The 13,692-nt window shown below is 40.5% G+C and overlaps 3 protein-coding genes across 4 annotated transcripts; all 3 read left to right on the top strand.

The window, feature by feature from the left end:
• Positions 1–2,300: 2,300 nt before the first annotated feature.
• Positions 2,301–2,888, top strand: LOC142225863 (uncharacterized). Its single transcript, XM_075295697.1, has one exon. It carries the CDS (start codon positions 2,301–2,303, stop codon positions 2,886–2,888), a length of 588 nt encoding a protein of 195 aa, XP_075151812.1.
• Positions 2,889–4,294: 1,406 nt separating this feature from the next.
• On the top strand, positions 4,295–13,289 carry LOC142221132 (uncharacterized). 2 transcript variants are annotated; one of them, XM_075290691.1, is made up of 3 exons: positions 4,295–4,531; positions 4,716–4,823; positions 11,599–13,289. In XM_075290691.1, the coding sequence occupies exon 3, from the start codon at positions 11,603–11,605 to the stop codon at positions 12,725–12,727; it is 1,125 nt and encodes a 374-aa protein (XP_075146806.1). In that variant the 5' UTR covers positions 4,295–4,531; positions 4,716–4,823; positions 11,599–11,602; the 3' UTR covers positions 12,728–13,289. The 2 variants fall into 2 exon arrangements, with proteins under 2 accessions (XP_075146806.1, XP_075146805.1); XM_075290690.1 differs by having other exon boundaries at positions 4,295–4,823.
• Positions 6,213–11,555, top strand: LOC142225858 (uncharacterized). Its single transcript, XM_075295681.1, has one exon. The coding sequence runs from the start codon at positions 6,213–6,215 to the stop codon at positions 11,553–11,555; it is 5,343 nt and encodes a 1,780-aa protein (XP_075151796.1).
• Positions 13,290–13,692: the final 403 nt, after the last annotated feature.

Raw genomic sequence — 13,692 nt, 5'->3', positions numbered from 1 at the left:
GTAGAAGCAAAATAAATTGCTATGCATGCAATGGGCGACACCACACTAGTCTACATATCAATAAACCCGAAAGTACCAGAGATAGCAGCGAAACGACTTTTGCAACTATGACTGAGCGTCATCAAGTTTTAGTTGCAACAGCACAGATACGTGTAAAATCCAATCAAAATGAATTCATAACTTTAAGAGCGTTGATTGATCCCTGCGCGCAAACCTCATTAATCAGTGAGGAAACCGTACACATTCTGCAACTCCCAAAACTAAAAACTGATGTAACTCTACAAGGACTTAGGGGAGTAATAGTCGGTGAAGCGAAAACTAAAGTCAAAATTGATGTCAAACCCCGGTTCAAGAGTGACTATGTCTTGAACATAGAAGCGGTCGTGCTTCCTAAACTGGCTTCCGTACAACAAGATCCCACGTGTGAGTACGATATAGATAATTGGGATAACATTACTCTTGCAGATCCAGACTTTGCGTCACCAGACAGAATAGATATGTTGATTGGGTGTGACGTCTAACATGAAATTGTTCAACAAGGTATTTTTAAAGAGATAAACTGCTAGCACAGGAAACAAAGCTAGGATGGGTATTATCTGGATCCATTTCAGCAAACGATAGGAGTGATGACAAAATTGTAGCCACCACTACAATGAAAAGAGACAACAAAAACCTGGTAAAAGTCCTTGGAGTGGAGAACTACGCATCAACAAAAACGAATGACCACCACTTTGTAAAACGTATATTCAAGAATCATATTAGAGCACGGGCACGAGTCCTGAATATAAAAAAGTGATGCAAGAACACTGAATTCAAAGAAGAATATGATCTGTTTTATAGATGACACATCTTTCACACCACTTACCCTAAAATATTCTTAGAGGACGATGCACATTTCACTTTGGGACCGCGCAGAATGTTTGAATTTCTCAAACAACATTTATCGTAAGAAAACACATGGTGCTTAAAGCAAAGCTGTCCATAGAAGGTAGAATTGTAGGGTGAATAGCTCAAACATCACTCGTCCTATGTAAATAATAATCAATTGTAACCATAGCGAGCTAATGCATTTTTGTAATCAATTCATTGTTTATATGTTCCTATATTTAGTTTTATATAGAGTTTAATGTATTTATAGCTTGTATTGACTTAGGGATTGGAAGATAAGGTATTATAAGAAGAGGCTAAGAAATATTTTGTACGATAGCAAGTAAGAAAGAAATATTAAAAAATTAAATGAGTGTGTTCATCAACCTCTAGCAAAGCGGAGGCATTTTTATTCAAGTTCAAAACATCCGATCGGAACTAGTAGCATTATATTCCACACAGATTCATCGGTAGTCTTAAGTTGGCTAAAATTGGAACCGGCTGCATTGCAGATATTTGTGTCGAATAGAGTGAGTTCTATACAAAGTCGAACAGAGATTTCCCAGTGGAGACATGATAGGTTTCATGAGAATCCAGCTGATCTATTATCTCGGGGGCTCCTAGGAAAGGAGATACTCGGAAATGAATTATGGTTTGAAGGTCCAGGGTTTTTAAAGGAATTAGATGTACCAGTAAAACCAGTCATGACTTTGTAGAAGTACCGGATATTAAAAAAGATATGAAAGTATTTGCGATTCAAGAAGAGAGTACTTGTAGAGTAACCATAGAAAAAAGTTTGTATTTCTTCAAAATGTGGTGGATAGAGTGCTCAAATTTGTCAACATATTGAAAAAAGGTAGGAACAAGTCATTTGTAGACTATGAAAGGGAAGTACTTGAAGTGATTGTGAAGGACATTCCGCGAAAAATTTTTATCTATAGAATTAAACATGCTCCGGACAAAAGGTCATGTGAATGATACATAGCACGTTCGTACGTCATGTCCCATATTGGATAAATCAGGTACAATAAAAGTTGGGGGCAGACTAGAAAAAAGTTTGTTGATTTTTGACGCAAAGCACCCTTTACTGTTACCATAAACAGATAAAGGCTTCGAAATGATAGTTGAGAAGTTACAAGTCGAACATTTACATGTCGGTCCACAGGGGTTGTTGGCAATCAGTAGACAACAATTTTGGACTTTTCGGGGCCGTATATTGGTAAAACCAGGTTGTAAAAAAATGTTATAGATGTTTTGGGGTAGAACCAAGGAATATTCATAAAATGATGGGGAATTTACCAGAAGACAGAGTCTTAAGAACTCGACCATTTTTGAATTTAGGAATTGACTTCCTTGGGCCATTGGAAATACATCGTAAAAGTAGAGAAAAATGAATAGGCAACTCATATGTCTGTGTCTTTGTCTGTTTTGCCATGAAGGCAGCACATTTGGAAGTGGTATCTGATTTATCATCAGCCGCTTTTATTGGATCATTAAAAGGATTTGCAGCAAGGCGAGGGTGCCCCGCGAAAATCTATTCAGATAATGACACAAATTTTATAAGAGCGTCCAATGGTTTAATGGACGTTTTCCAACTATTTAAAGATGACCAACAAATTCATAATCTAGTCGAGTTTTGCTCAAAGCGGGATGTTGAGTGGATCAACATTCCAGCAAGGTCACCGTATGGTGGATTGAGGGAAGCTTGTGTAAAGTCAGTAAAAAGACAAATTTACAGGGCAACGAAAGGAACAATTACGTTTGAAGAATTATGCACTTTGGTTGCTCAGATAGAGGCCCTTTTAAATTCACGACCATTGACGCCATTATCGGAAGATGCAAATAATTATAGAGTCTTAACACCGGGTCATTTTTTGTTTGGTGAGGCTTTAACGACTGTAGTTGATTCCTCGGAAAATAAATGTTATAAAGGGCTGCATGAACATTGGAAGGCGGTACAGGCTAATGCAAATGCTTTTTGGGAACGTTGGTCTTTTGAATATCTGTCCGAATTACATTAAAGATATAAGCCTCAGTCAAATAGTAGTCCGGGAACATTAGCATTGCTGAAAGAAGACAATATGCCATCTTTAAGTTGTTCCAAATCTTTAAAACACCTGCCACCTACCGGCAAACTTTACGTGGCGATCCTGCCGTCATCCGAACTGAAGGAAGACCAAATCCAGATAAAGCAAGACCATTTGATGAAGGCCAGGCCAAAGAAGGAAGTCCAACCACCAAAGAAGGAAACCCCTTTACAAGGTGGCAAGAGTTTGACGATAGAAGACTATAAAATACATGAACTGAAGGCCCTCGGGAGTAGAAAAACTACAATCCCGGTGACAAAACCAAAACACCGCAGGGGAGGACGCATTTTGCGTCTGAGAAGACACGTAGCCGCCCTCAAGGAATTCGTCAATAGTGACCCTCCACCACCTTGGGATCGAGCCTCTTATTTAGGATTTAGGACCTTAAATCTACACCTTTTGTTATTTTGTTTGAAACACCTGCCTTCCACACGGCAAACATTACATGGTGATCCTGCCATCTTCTATACCTTTGTCATCTGTGAAGGAAAAATATTCAATGGTACGAGAAGAGGGCGACCTAGGAAGTCCAATTGCGAGGCCCGAAGTGATTGTCAATTGAGGAGTATAATGAATGTACGAAATATTGTAAATTAAAAAAAATCAAATTAATATGCATTCTTAATAAATATAAAAAAATGTACTTGCTTGATTCTTCTAAAGGGGCATGGGTAAGATTATCAATGATTTACAGGCAATAGTAACAAATGCAAAGAAAAGTATTAATAAGTCTTATACAAAGGAAACTATTGACCTAAAGATAGAGGAATTAAAAAGATTAGATAAGATAGTACAAGAATTAGTTGCGGAAGAGGGCATTGAGACTCTAGAAAAACTTAAATCGAGGTATAGCGAATTAAAGAAAGAAGCATTGGTTCAGCTTCACTTACACCGTGAGAAAACGAAATTATTAACAGATCAAAAATTACCAAAACAGTCAATAAGGGATATCGGTGAATTGTCTGCTATTACAAAATTAATACCGGTAATCAACGGTAAGATGGAGGAGCTGAGCAATTTTATGGCGAACTTGGAAATTGTCTATCAGACAATTCCATAGGAAAAGAAGAATTTCTTCTTCCAATTTATATTTAATTCAAGATTGGATATAAAAGTCAAGAATAGAATTAAGCAAGATGGAATTCCTAAGAGGATTCCGGAGATAATAGGAGCTCTGAAAAGGGCTTATAAATCGACCAAGATACCGATTGCCATTCTGGGCGAGTTGACTAATCTTAGTGAACGAAACGGAAATTTAAATTGTTTCGCATCAAAGATTGAGAGCCTGATTTCAGAATTAAATGAAATTCAGATATCGGAGCAAGGCGACAACTGTAGGTGTTTAAGTTCAAATTCGTAAGGTCAAAATTTATTCGTTAGATGGGGACTTAAAATCTTGTAAAATGACAATTTCCCCCTCGCTAGAAAATGTACCCTAAGCTCTGGATGCAGCTCTGTGCTTTCAGCACAATTCGTTACATTTTTCTAACGAGTCGCGCCATTACCGTCTTGCGGCGTCTAACTTTTGTTATTATTCGTTACTGGATTACGTCCGTCCAACGATTGTTTTGTAAAAGGTAAATTAATCTCCCAAAAAATTCAATAAAATTACGTTTTATTGAAACATTATTGAAAAGAAAAACTAAATCCTTGTGTTTTTATTTATTTTATTTCTCGGTGCTACGCATTCATTGGTCCAATCGAGCCGGATACTTGCTTACAGCAATTAATAAAGGATTTTGTTTTGTCTTTTTTTCAAAGGAAAGTGCTGATATTGTGAAGCAACAACAAAAAGCAGCCACTTTGCAGCCATATTTGTGAAGGATTTATATTGAAAATTTATTTAAATAATTATTTATCAACACACAGGTGCGTATGTCAGTGTTTTATTAAAATAATTGAGCAAATCGCGAGTGTTTTAAATTTAAACCGCGGTCGTTTTACAACATTGATTCAATTATTTCGTTTTGCCGACGGCAAATTGCATTTCAAAAAACACACATTCGTTGCTACATACATACGTACGTTTCTTTCGTTTGTTTAATTTCGTTTTGCTAAAAAATATTCAAGTGAAGGAATAGTCAAAATAAAAAGTGAAAAATCTATTGTATATATTGGTGTTGTGTGGTGAATTTAAACGTTGACAGTGCTTATTTACTTCAAAACATTATTTGCAATTACGTTGCCTTTAACTTGAAGTAAATAAAACAATAACAAAATACACGCAGACTCCAAAGGCTCTGTTGGTCGTATTACTATTGTAAACAAACATCAATCGTCACTGCAGTCAACGTTTGAATTACATACCTACGTATGATCAGTGATACACACACGTATATACATACATATTTTTTTTTGAGCTGTGTTTCTTTGGTTTATTTGTTAACCCTCACGGGGCCGCGAGTCGTAAATATTTTGAAGAAAATTATAAAAATTTTTGAAATTGAGTTTTTGGGTTATCGTGTTGTATGACCCATTAGCGTTACGCGCATTAGTAAAAATTATCGTTTTGGTCACTGTGCACCCTACAGGCGGTCCGGTACGATCGTATAATTTTTATTTTATCGTATATATTACGTATATATATTTTTATTTCTATATTTTTTATTATTTGTGATTTTGAATTTTTTTTGGGGAGAATATCTGGCGTGGAAGTGTAGAGGTGTATTTTACAGTCCGTGCACCCTACATTTGGTCTTACAGACATTTTTTTATAATTTCTTATAATTTGTTGAATTTTTTGATCATCTGGATTTCGTGTGTGAAGTTTTGATACAGCGGCAGTATTCTTCGATACACTGAGCGTAATTTTCGTAAATTCATTCATACACTGAGAGAATTAGTTCGAAGATTTTAGTAGAATTTTGAGATTTTTTGAATTCAACTTGAATAATTTGCCTATTTTTTGTACAAGGGGAAAATATGTTGTGATTCGGTACACTGAACGAAAATTAATTGTTTCTACACTGAGAGAAAAATAGTCCAATAGTTTACAAATTGTTTGAAATTTTTGATTTTAAGTTTTGAAGTGGTTGTTTTACGAACAATTGTTTACACTTCAAGAAATTTTGTGGTAATTTCGGTGCAGTGTGAGAATTTGATACACTGAAAGAAAAATTTTGTAAATTTTTGTTTTTGCATTTTTGGGCATTTTGTGCAAATTTATTGATTTTTCGGCCAGTTTTCGCTGTCGATAAGTGCGTGTTCACATACTTTACGAGTTTTTGTGAATTTTTGTGACGCTAAATTATTTTCAATATGCCAGTTAATACATTCGCGCGATTCATTAGAGCCGCTGATGCGGTTGTGAAGTTTGGGACACGGGTTAGCTCTTTGAAGGAGGAGAATTTAGATGTTTATTCTCTAAGGGCTCAGGTCGAAGAGGCGAAATCACTCTGGGAGAAAGTGAAAGAGAGGTATGAGGAGTGTTTAGACGATCTTCAGGAGGATTCAGATAAGGGAAAGGTAGAATCTGCTGACGGCAAGTATGAGGCAACTTATGATGCCTATATTCGTATTGTTTCCTCTATCGAAAGGAAAATAGACGGTCTAAAAGCCGTTCCTAGGGCGTCAACTCCTATACAGCAGGCCGATGTGGCGGATATTTGTGCTCGTTCTGGTAATGTGGATGTATCGGGAAATTCTCTTTTGTTAGGTGTTGACCATGGTGCGGTCCATAGTTTGGCTTTACCACCATGCGATATTGAGGTTTTCGATGGTGACTTTCAGTCTTGGCCAACATTTAGGGATTTGTTTACTGCTGTTTATGTAAGAAATTCCCGTCTGAGTGATATTGAGCGCTTGTGTCATTTGCTCAAAAAGACTAGTGGCGACGCCCGTGAAGTTGTAAGAAGATTTCCTCTCACTGATAGGAGTTTCGAGTTAGCTTGGAGGACGTTAAAGGAAACTTATGACAACTTGAGAATTTTAGTCAGCAATCAGTTGAAACTACTTTTTGACCTTCCGGTCTTAGACACTGAGACAAGTTCTGGGTTGAAGAACTTGCAGCGTGGTATAAATGCATGTATTTCGGCGATGGCTGTGAATAACGTTCCTACGAACGATTGGGATCCGATTTTGATATATTTGTGTGTGCAACGTCTACCGAAGATTAGTGTTACTTTGTGGGAACAGGGTATAAGTGATAAGTCTGCGTTGTCGTCTTGGGTGGACATGGATCGTTTTCTTACGGAAAGGATTCAGACACTCACGTGTCTCCGCGATTTGAAGGGTATCGATGCTTCGAAGAAAACTGATGGCAGGAAACTGCGAACGCATTTTACGAGTGCAGCTCCGAAATCTTCGCCATCTAGGTCGCGTAATTCGCAATACACTTCTCATTCTTCTAGAGATTCCGTCGATAAGATGTGTGTTCTTTGTCCACGACAAAGCCATCATCTTCGTGTTTGTCCGAGATTTAGGAATCTTTCTGTGAATGATCGGTTGACTGCTGTGAAACGGTACCGCTGTTGTTTCAATTGTCTATCTCGTAGACATGACGTTAACAACTGTGCTACATCTCGCAGTTGTGAGAAGTGTCAAGGAAGGCATCATACTTTGCTTCATCGAGATTCTTACCATTCTACGAATGTGGCGACTACGTCCTCGACAGTTTCGGCCGCTCGTCCTACGGATTCTAGCGGTTTGATTGATCCGCAGCCTTCCACTTCGTCTGGAATTGTGTCTGGCACTTCGGCCAGGCAAGTATTTCATGTTTCCCAGAACAGGTCGGTACTATTAGGGACGGCTATGGTGAACATCGTTCATCAGGGTATGACGTACCCAGCTCGGGCTCTTATTGACCCAGCATCGGAAGCCTCCTTTATTACCGAAAAAATGCAAAAGTTGCTTAGGATTTCGATAACGAGTGCGACGTCTTCGATATCGGGCGTGAATCAATCGGTTTCGATAACTTCTCGCGGTATTTGCCCTCTGAGTATAGGGTCACCCATAGATGGATCGGTCTTGGTAGAGGCGACTGCGTTGGTCCTGCCTAAGATTTCTGGGAATTTACCGTCTTTCCAAGTGAGTCGGAATTATATGTCACGTTTGCCTAATTTACGTTTAGCTGATCCTAATCTGTTCGATAGTCGTCCGGTTGATCTATTGTTGGGGGCAGACGTGTATCCCAGAATTATATTACAGGGGGTTCGGTCTGGTATTTTAGGATCGTTAATTGCTCAACAGACAGTCTTCGGTTGGCTCATTACTGGTTCAATTCCCACTTCTAATGTGACGGTTTTTTCAACGACTGTTGAATTTATGGAAGAAGATGGTCTTGACAAGACTCTTCTTCGGTTTTGGGAATTAGAGGACTTACCAAGACGGGCAATTTGTTCTCCCGCAGATAAATTTTGTGAAGAAAATTTTAAGAATACAACATATAGGGATTCCGATGGAAGATACGTAGTGACTCTTCCGATAAAACCCGAATTAAAGGGACAAGTTTTGCTTGGACATTCGCGGACAAGTTGTTTGAAGCAGTTTATTCGTGGTGAGGCTTCGCTTTTACGAAAGCCTGAAACAAAATTAATGTATGACGGGGTGATTAAAGAATATTTGGACTTGCAACATATGAGACCAGTGTCGTCGACTTCTCCTGCAGATCAAACTGTGTGTTATTTGCCACACCACCCGGTAATCAATCCGGACAAATTGACGTCCAAACTTCGAGTTGTCTTTAATGCTTCGCATAAGACCTCAAATGGTAAAAGTCTGAACGACATTCTTTATGTGGGACCCACATTACAATTGGAATTGGTTCATTTGATTTTGAGGTGGAGATTTTTCAGATATGTTTTTAATTGCGACATCACACAGATGTACCGCCAAATTAGGGTAAATTCGGCCCATACTTCTCTGCAGCGAATTGTCTTTAGGGACTCCCCACAAAAAGATGTACAAGACTATGAGCTGCAGACCGTGACATTTGGAGTGAATTGTGCTCCCTATTTAGCCATACGGACGTTATTGCAATTGGCCGATGACTCCGAAGATGAATATCCCCACGCGGCACATATTCTACGAAGGTGCATGTACGTGGATGATGTTTTGACAGGGTACCATAACGTGGATACTGCTGTTGAATCTAGGGATCAATTGATTAGGGTATTATCATCGGCAAAGTTCGAACTGAGGAAGTGGACTTCTAATGAGCTAGCCATTTTGGAATCGCTTCCGGCTGACCATTTGGTTGACGCCAAATTACTGGCATTTGTTGAGGCCAGTAGTTCGAAACCGTTGGGTATTAGGTGGAATGCGCAGTTGGACTTATTTTATTTTGAGATGAAACCGATTGAGCGAAAATCTCGGTTTACGAAGAGAGAGGTTTTATCGGCTATAGCTAGGCTATTTGACCCTGTTGGCTGGCTGGGGCCAGTTATTATAGTGGCGAAGATAATTATGCAACAGGTTTGGTTGGATAAGATAGGATGGGACGAGTCTCTTCCGTTACAAACTGAGCGACAATGGCGAAAGTTTGTCGAGACCTATCAGGATGTGAATCACGTTCGTATTCCTCGATGGGTCAATTACTCCACAGACTGTGAGGTAGAATTACATGTTTTTTCCGACGCCTCGGAAAAAGCATACGCGGGGGTAGTATATGTTCGTGTGGTTACGCCGCAGGGACATATCTTCACCCATTTGCTATCTTGTAAGACTAAGGTAGCCCCCATCAAATCTATATCTTTGCCACGTTTGGAGCTTTGTGGGGCAGTTTTGGCCTCAGAACTTTACAAGTCTATAGCCAGGGAGTTAGATATTGAATTTCGACGTGTTTATTGTTGGACGGATTCTACGATCGTCCGCTCTTGGCTTCGAAAGACGCCATCTACGTGGTCTACTTTCGTTGCGAATCGCGTATGTAGGATTCAGGAGAATACTGGGGGACAGAATTGGTACCATGTTCGCTCTGAGGACAATCCGGCCGACTTGGGAAGTCGCGGAGTGTCGCCTGCAGAGTTGGCGGTTTCGTCGCTTTGGTGGCATGGACCAGAGTGGCTCTGCTCAGATAGTTCTCAGTGGGATATAAATGATTTCACCCCTCTTGAGACTGACGTTGAGGTACGGGCGGTCAGGACTCACGCATCGTTTTTTACGAACTACGAGGACATTTTAGAGAGGTTTTCTTCGTTAGATAGGGCTCTACGAGTCATCGCATATATATTTAGGTTTTATCACAGGACCCATTATTCACATGCGAGTCGAAATGTGTATCACGACACGACGTTGACGGCAACTGAATTAAAGGCAGTGAGATTACGTCTAGCTGTTCTTTCTCAAAGGGCTCATTATCCAGATGAGTACTATTGTTTGATGGAAAAGAAACCGTTAGGTTCCAGGAGCTCGTTGTTGTCATTGAATCCATTTCTGGATGAGGAGGGGGTTATGAGGTTGAATGGTCGTTTGAGTAGGTGTCCTACCCTGTCGTATAGTGAGCGACATCCAATTATAGTGCCGTATAATAGTAGATTCGCTAGGTTACTAGTGAAATATGTTCACGACATATCTATTCACGGAGGGAACCAGTTGGTTCTACGTCTTATTCGGATTGAGTATTGGATTCCTCGTTTAACATCTTTGATTAGATCGACTATTAACCGGTGTAAACGGTGTCTGTTGGATAGGAAGAAGTCTTGTACGCAGATCATGGCGGCTCTCCCACCGGAGAGAACTGTACTTACCAGACCGTTTACTACGACTGGCGTTGATTTTGCGGGGCCTTTCGAAATTAAGTCATTTATAGGGCGCGCATGTAAGATAACAAAGGGTTATGTTTGCGTTTTTGTATGCTTTTCGACGAAGGCCATACACTTGGAAGCCACATCAGACTTGTCTACGACAACGTTTCTGGCCGCTTTTCACAGATTTATATCTCGACGCGGTTGTCCCAAGACCATTTTTTCGGATAATGGTACAAATTTTGTAGGCGCTTCACGCGAAATGGAAAAGGATTTGAGATGTGTTTTTAAAGAAGGACGTGATAAGGTGTGTTCCGCATACCAGTTTCAGCAGCTTTCCTGGCAGTTTATCCCTGCCGGGGCGCCACATATGGGTGGTCTCTGGGAAGCTGCTGTCAAAAGCTTCAAGACGCATTTTAGGAAGCATGCATCAGGATTCAAATTTACATTTGAAGAGTTTTCGACTGTTCTTTCGAGAATTGAGGCCTGTTTAAATTCTAGGCCGTTGTGCCCAATGAGTGAAAGTTCTCAAGAATTGGTAGCACTTACGCCTGGCCATTTTTTGGTAGGATCTCCGATCTTGGCGCCTCCTGAACAGTTAGAGGAGGAATCACCACTTCATTTGGTGCATCGATTTAGGAAAATGAAGGCGCTGTCGCAACAGTTCTGCTTACGGTGGAAAGATGAATATTTGAAAGGCTTACAGAAAAGGTATAAATGGAAATTTCCGCAGCGTGATATCGAAGTAGGGGACTTGGTAGTAATTCGTGATGAGCAATTGCCTCCTACATCGTGGAAATTAGGTCGTGTGGATGACGTCCACCCAGGATCTGACGGTCGCGTTAGAGTTGCAGACGTGAGAACGGCAAACGGTGTTGTAAGACGACCGGTGGTAAAATTGGTCATACTGACCGAATAGTTTTCGATCGTTCATATAGTAAGCGTCATCTTTCTTTTCGCAGTACAATGGAAAATATGAGGGAAATTGTTAAGACTCTCCCTGACTACGAGGATGACGTCCCGATGTCCGATGAGGAAAAAGAGATTTTAGAAAATAATGTTGCACCGGTTCTCCGCGAGCCGTTACCAGCCATCGAGCAGGTCCCTGACGTCGGGATGACCCCAGTCGTCGCCTCTTCACAAGGGGTAGTACCGACGCAGAAAGTTGTCCCTCCGTCGGGGGCTGATACGGCTCCTGCTGACGTATCCGCAACCAACGTAGCCAAACCATCGTCATCCCCTACGGGGACTGCCCAAAAGAATTCAGGTGTGAATAAAAGAGGGCACTCGAATGTCTGTGTGTTGTGTATGCGAAGTCACAATCTACGGTCGTGTCGCAAATTTTTGAACATGCGTTTGGAGCAACGATTGCGCACTGTAGTGTTGCATCGGGTATGTTCAAACTGTCTGGGCAGGTCTCACATGCGATCGACCTGCAATAGTCGCGAGAGGTGCCGCGAATGTGGAGATAGCCACCATACGCTGCTACATTCATTTGACCAGCAACAACGTCCTTCCGCTCAAACCTTGTCGAAGAGAAAGTCCAAGTCAAGTTCGTCCGTTAACTCGTCCGCGTACTGTATCACGAATACCGCTCCCCTATCTGATCCGATGTTGGTTCTACAACCAATCGTCACGCTTGGTCCCACTATAGTCCTCTTGCTTGTCTTGTCCGATCGTCGAATTCCTGTCCGAGCTGTCCTCGACCCGTGTGCGGGGTACAGTATGATTTGTAGCAGTTTAGCTCTCAGCCTACGGCTTGTCTCAGCGATGACGTCGCAAGACGCATTTTGTCCGCTTGTTGCTGTCTCCCGACACAATGCAGAAAGTAAATTGGTTTTTTCTGCCCGGGTAACAGACCTGACCCGTGTTGTCACCCCATCGTCGTCGGCTCCAGATACGATACGGGAACATTTCGAGTGTCTCCAGCTGGCCGACCCAAGGTTTTACCGTCCTTCCGGGGTGGGGTTGGTTCTAGGGCCCGATGTCTACGCACGGGTTCTAAAGACACAAATATTTTCGAGTCCTGGATTCCCATTGGCGCAGCTAACGATGTTTGGCTGGATAGTGTCAGGTCAATGCCAACCATAAGTGTCGTAGGTCATCCTGGCCAATAACCCAGACACTGCAGACCCTCCGGGTCAACGGCTCTACGAGCATTTAGTTAAGAATTCATGAAGTTTGAAAAAAAATTTAAAGAACTAATAAAAAAAAAAATTGCTCAATTTGAAAATGAAACTGACATCGCATTTTATATTTATTTTGATATTAAAATATTGTATGTAATGTCTATGTATTAATGAATTTCAATTACAACATAGCTGGATGTTGCAAGGCGGGCGGAATGTTTAAGTTCAAATTCGTAAGGTCAAAATTTATTCGTTAGATGGGGACTTAAAATCTTGTAAAATGACAATTTCCCCCTCGCTAGAAAATGTACCCTAAGCTCTGGATGCAGCTCTGTGCTTTCAGCACAATTCGTTACATTTTTCTAACGAGTCGCGCCATTACCGTCTTGCGGCGTCTAACTTTTGTTATTATTCGTTACTGGATTACGTCCGTCCAACGATTGTTTTGTAAAAGGTAAATTAATCTCCCAAAAAATTCAATAAAATTACGTTTTATTGAAACATTATTGAAAAGAAAAACTAAATCCTTGTGTTTTTATTTATTTTATTTCTCGGTGCTACGCATTCAGTAGGGCCAGTATCGTTAATACGAACAATGCCATCGCTTTCCATACTTTGATGAACGGTTTGCAATATAAGCAACTAATTTCTATAATAGAGGCCAGTAATATAAATACTTTCACTGGTGCTCTACAAGTAGCTCAGAGGTCTGCATCACGCTCGAAGCAGCAACAGGTCTTGTATCGATCCACCAATGCTAACAACAGAAATAGAGGTAGGAATAATTGCAATAGGTATAGTAATTACGGTAATACCGGTACAGGTAATAATTATAGGAATTTTAGTAATAACAATTTTAGGGGATCTGTTCAAAGTAAATATCTTTTGAACATGAATGCGATAACAACATCTTGTAACGGCAACAAT

Source organism: Haematobia irritans, chromosome 1 (genome assembly GCF_050003625.1).
Source record: "Haematobia irritans isolate KBUSLIRL chromosome 1, ASM5000362v1, whole genome shotgun sequence".
In the NCBI taxonomy this organism is placed as follows: Eukaryota; Metazoa; Arthropoda; class Insecta; order Diptera; family Muscidae; genus Haematobia; species Haematobia irritans.
This window is presented reverse-complemented; position numbering and strand designations above follow the sequence as displayed.

What these genes read in the sequence shown, in the direction of transcription:
- LOC142225858 (XM_075295681.1), top strand. Translation starts at nt 6,213, where the DNA reads ATGCCAGTTAATACATTCGCGCGATTCATTAGAGCCGCTGATGCGGTT.
- LOC142221132 (XM_075290691.1), top strand. Translation starts at nt 11,603, where the DNA reads ATGGAAAATATGAGGGAAATTGTTAAGACTCTCCCTGACTACGAGGAT.
- LOC142225863 (XM_075295697.1), top strand. Translation starts at nt 2,301, where the DNA reads ATGAAGGCAGCACATTTGGAAGTGGTATCTGATTTATCATCAGCCGCT.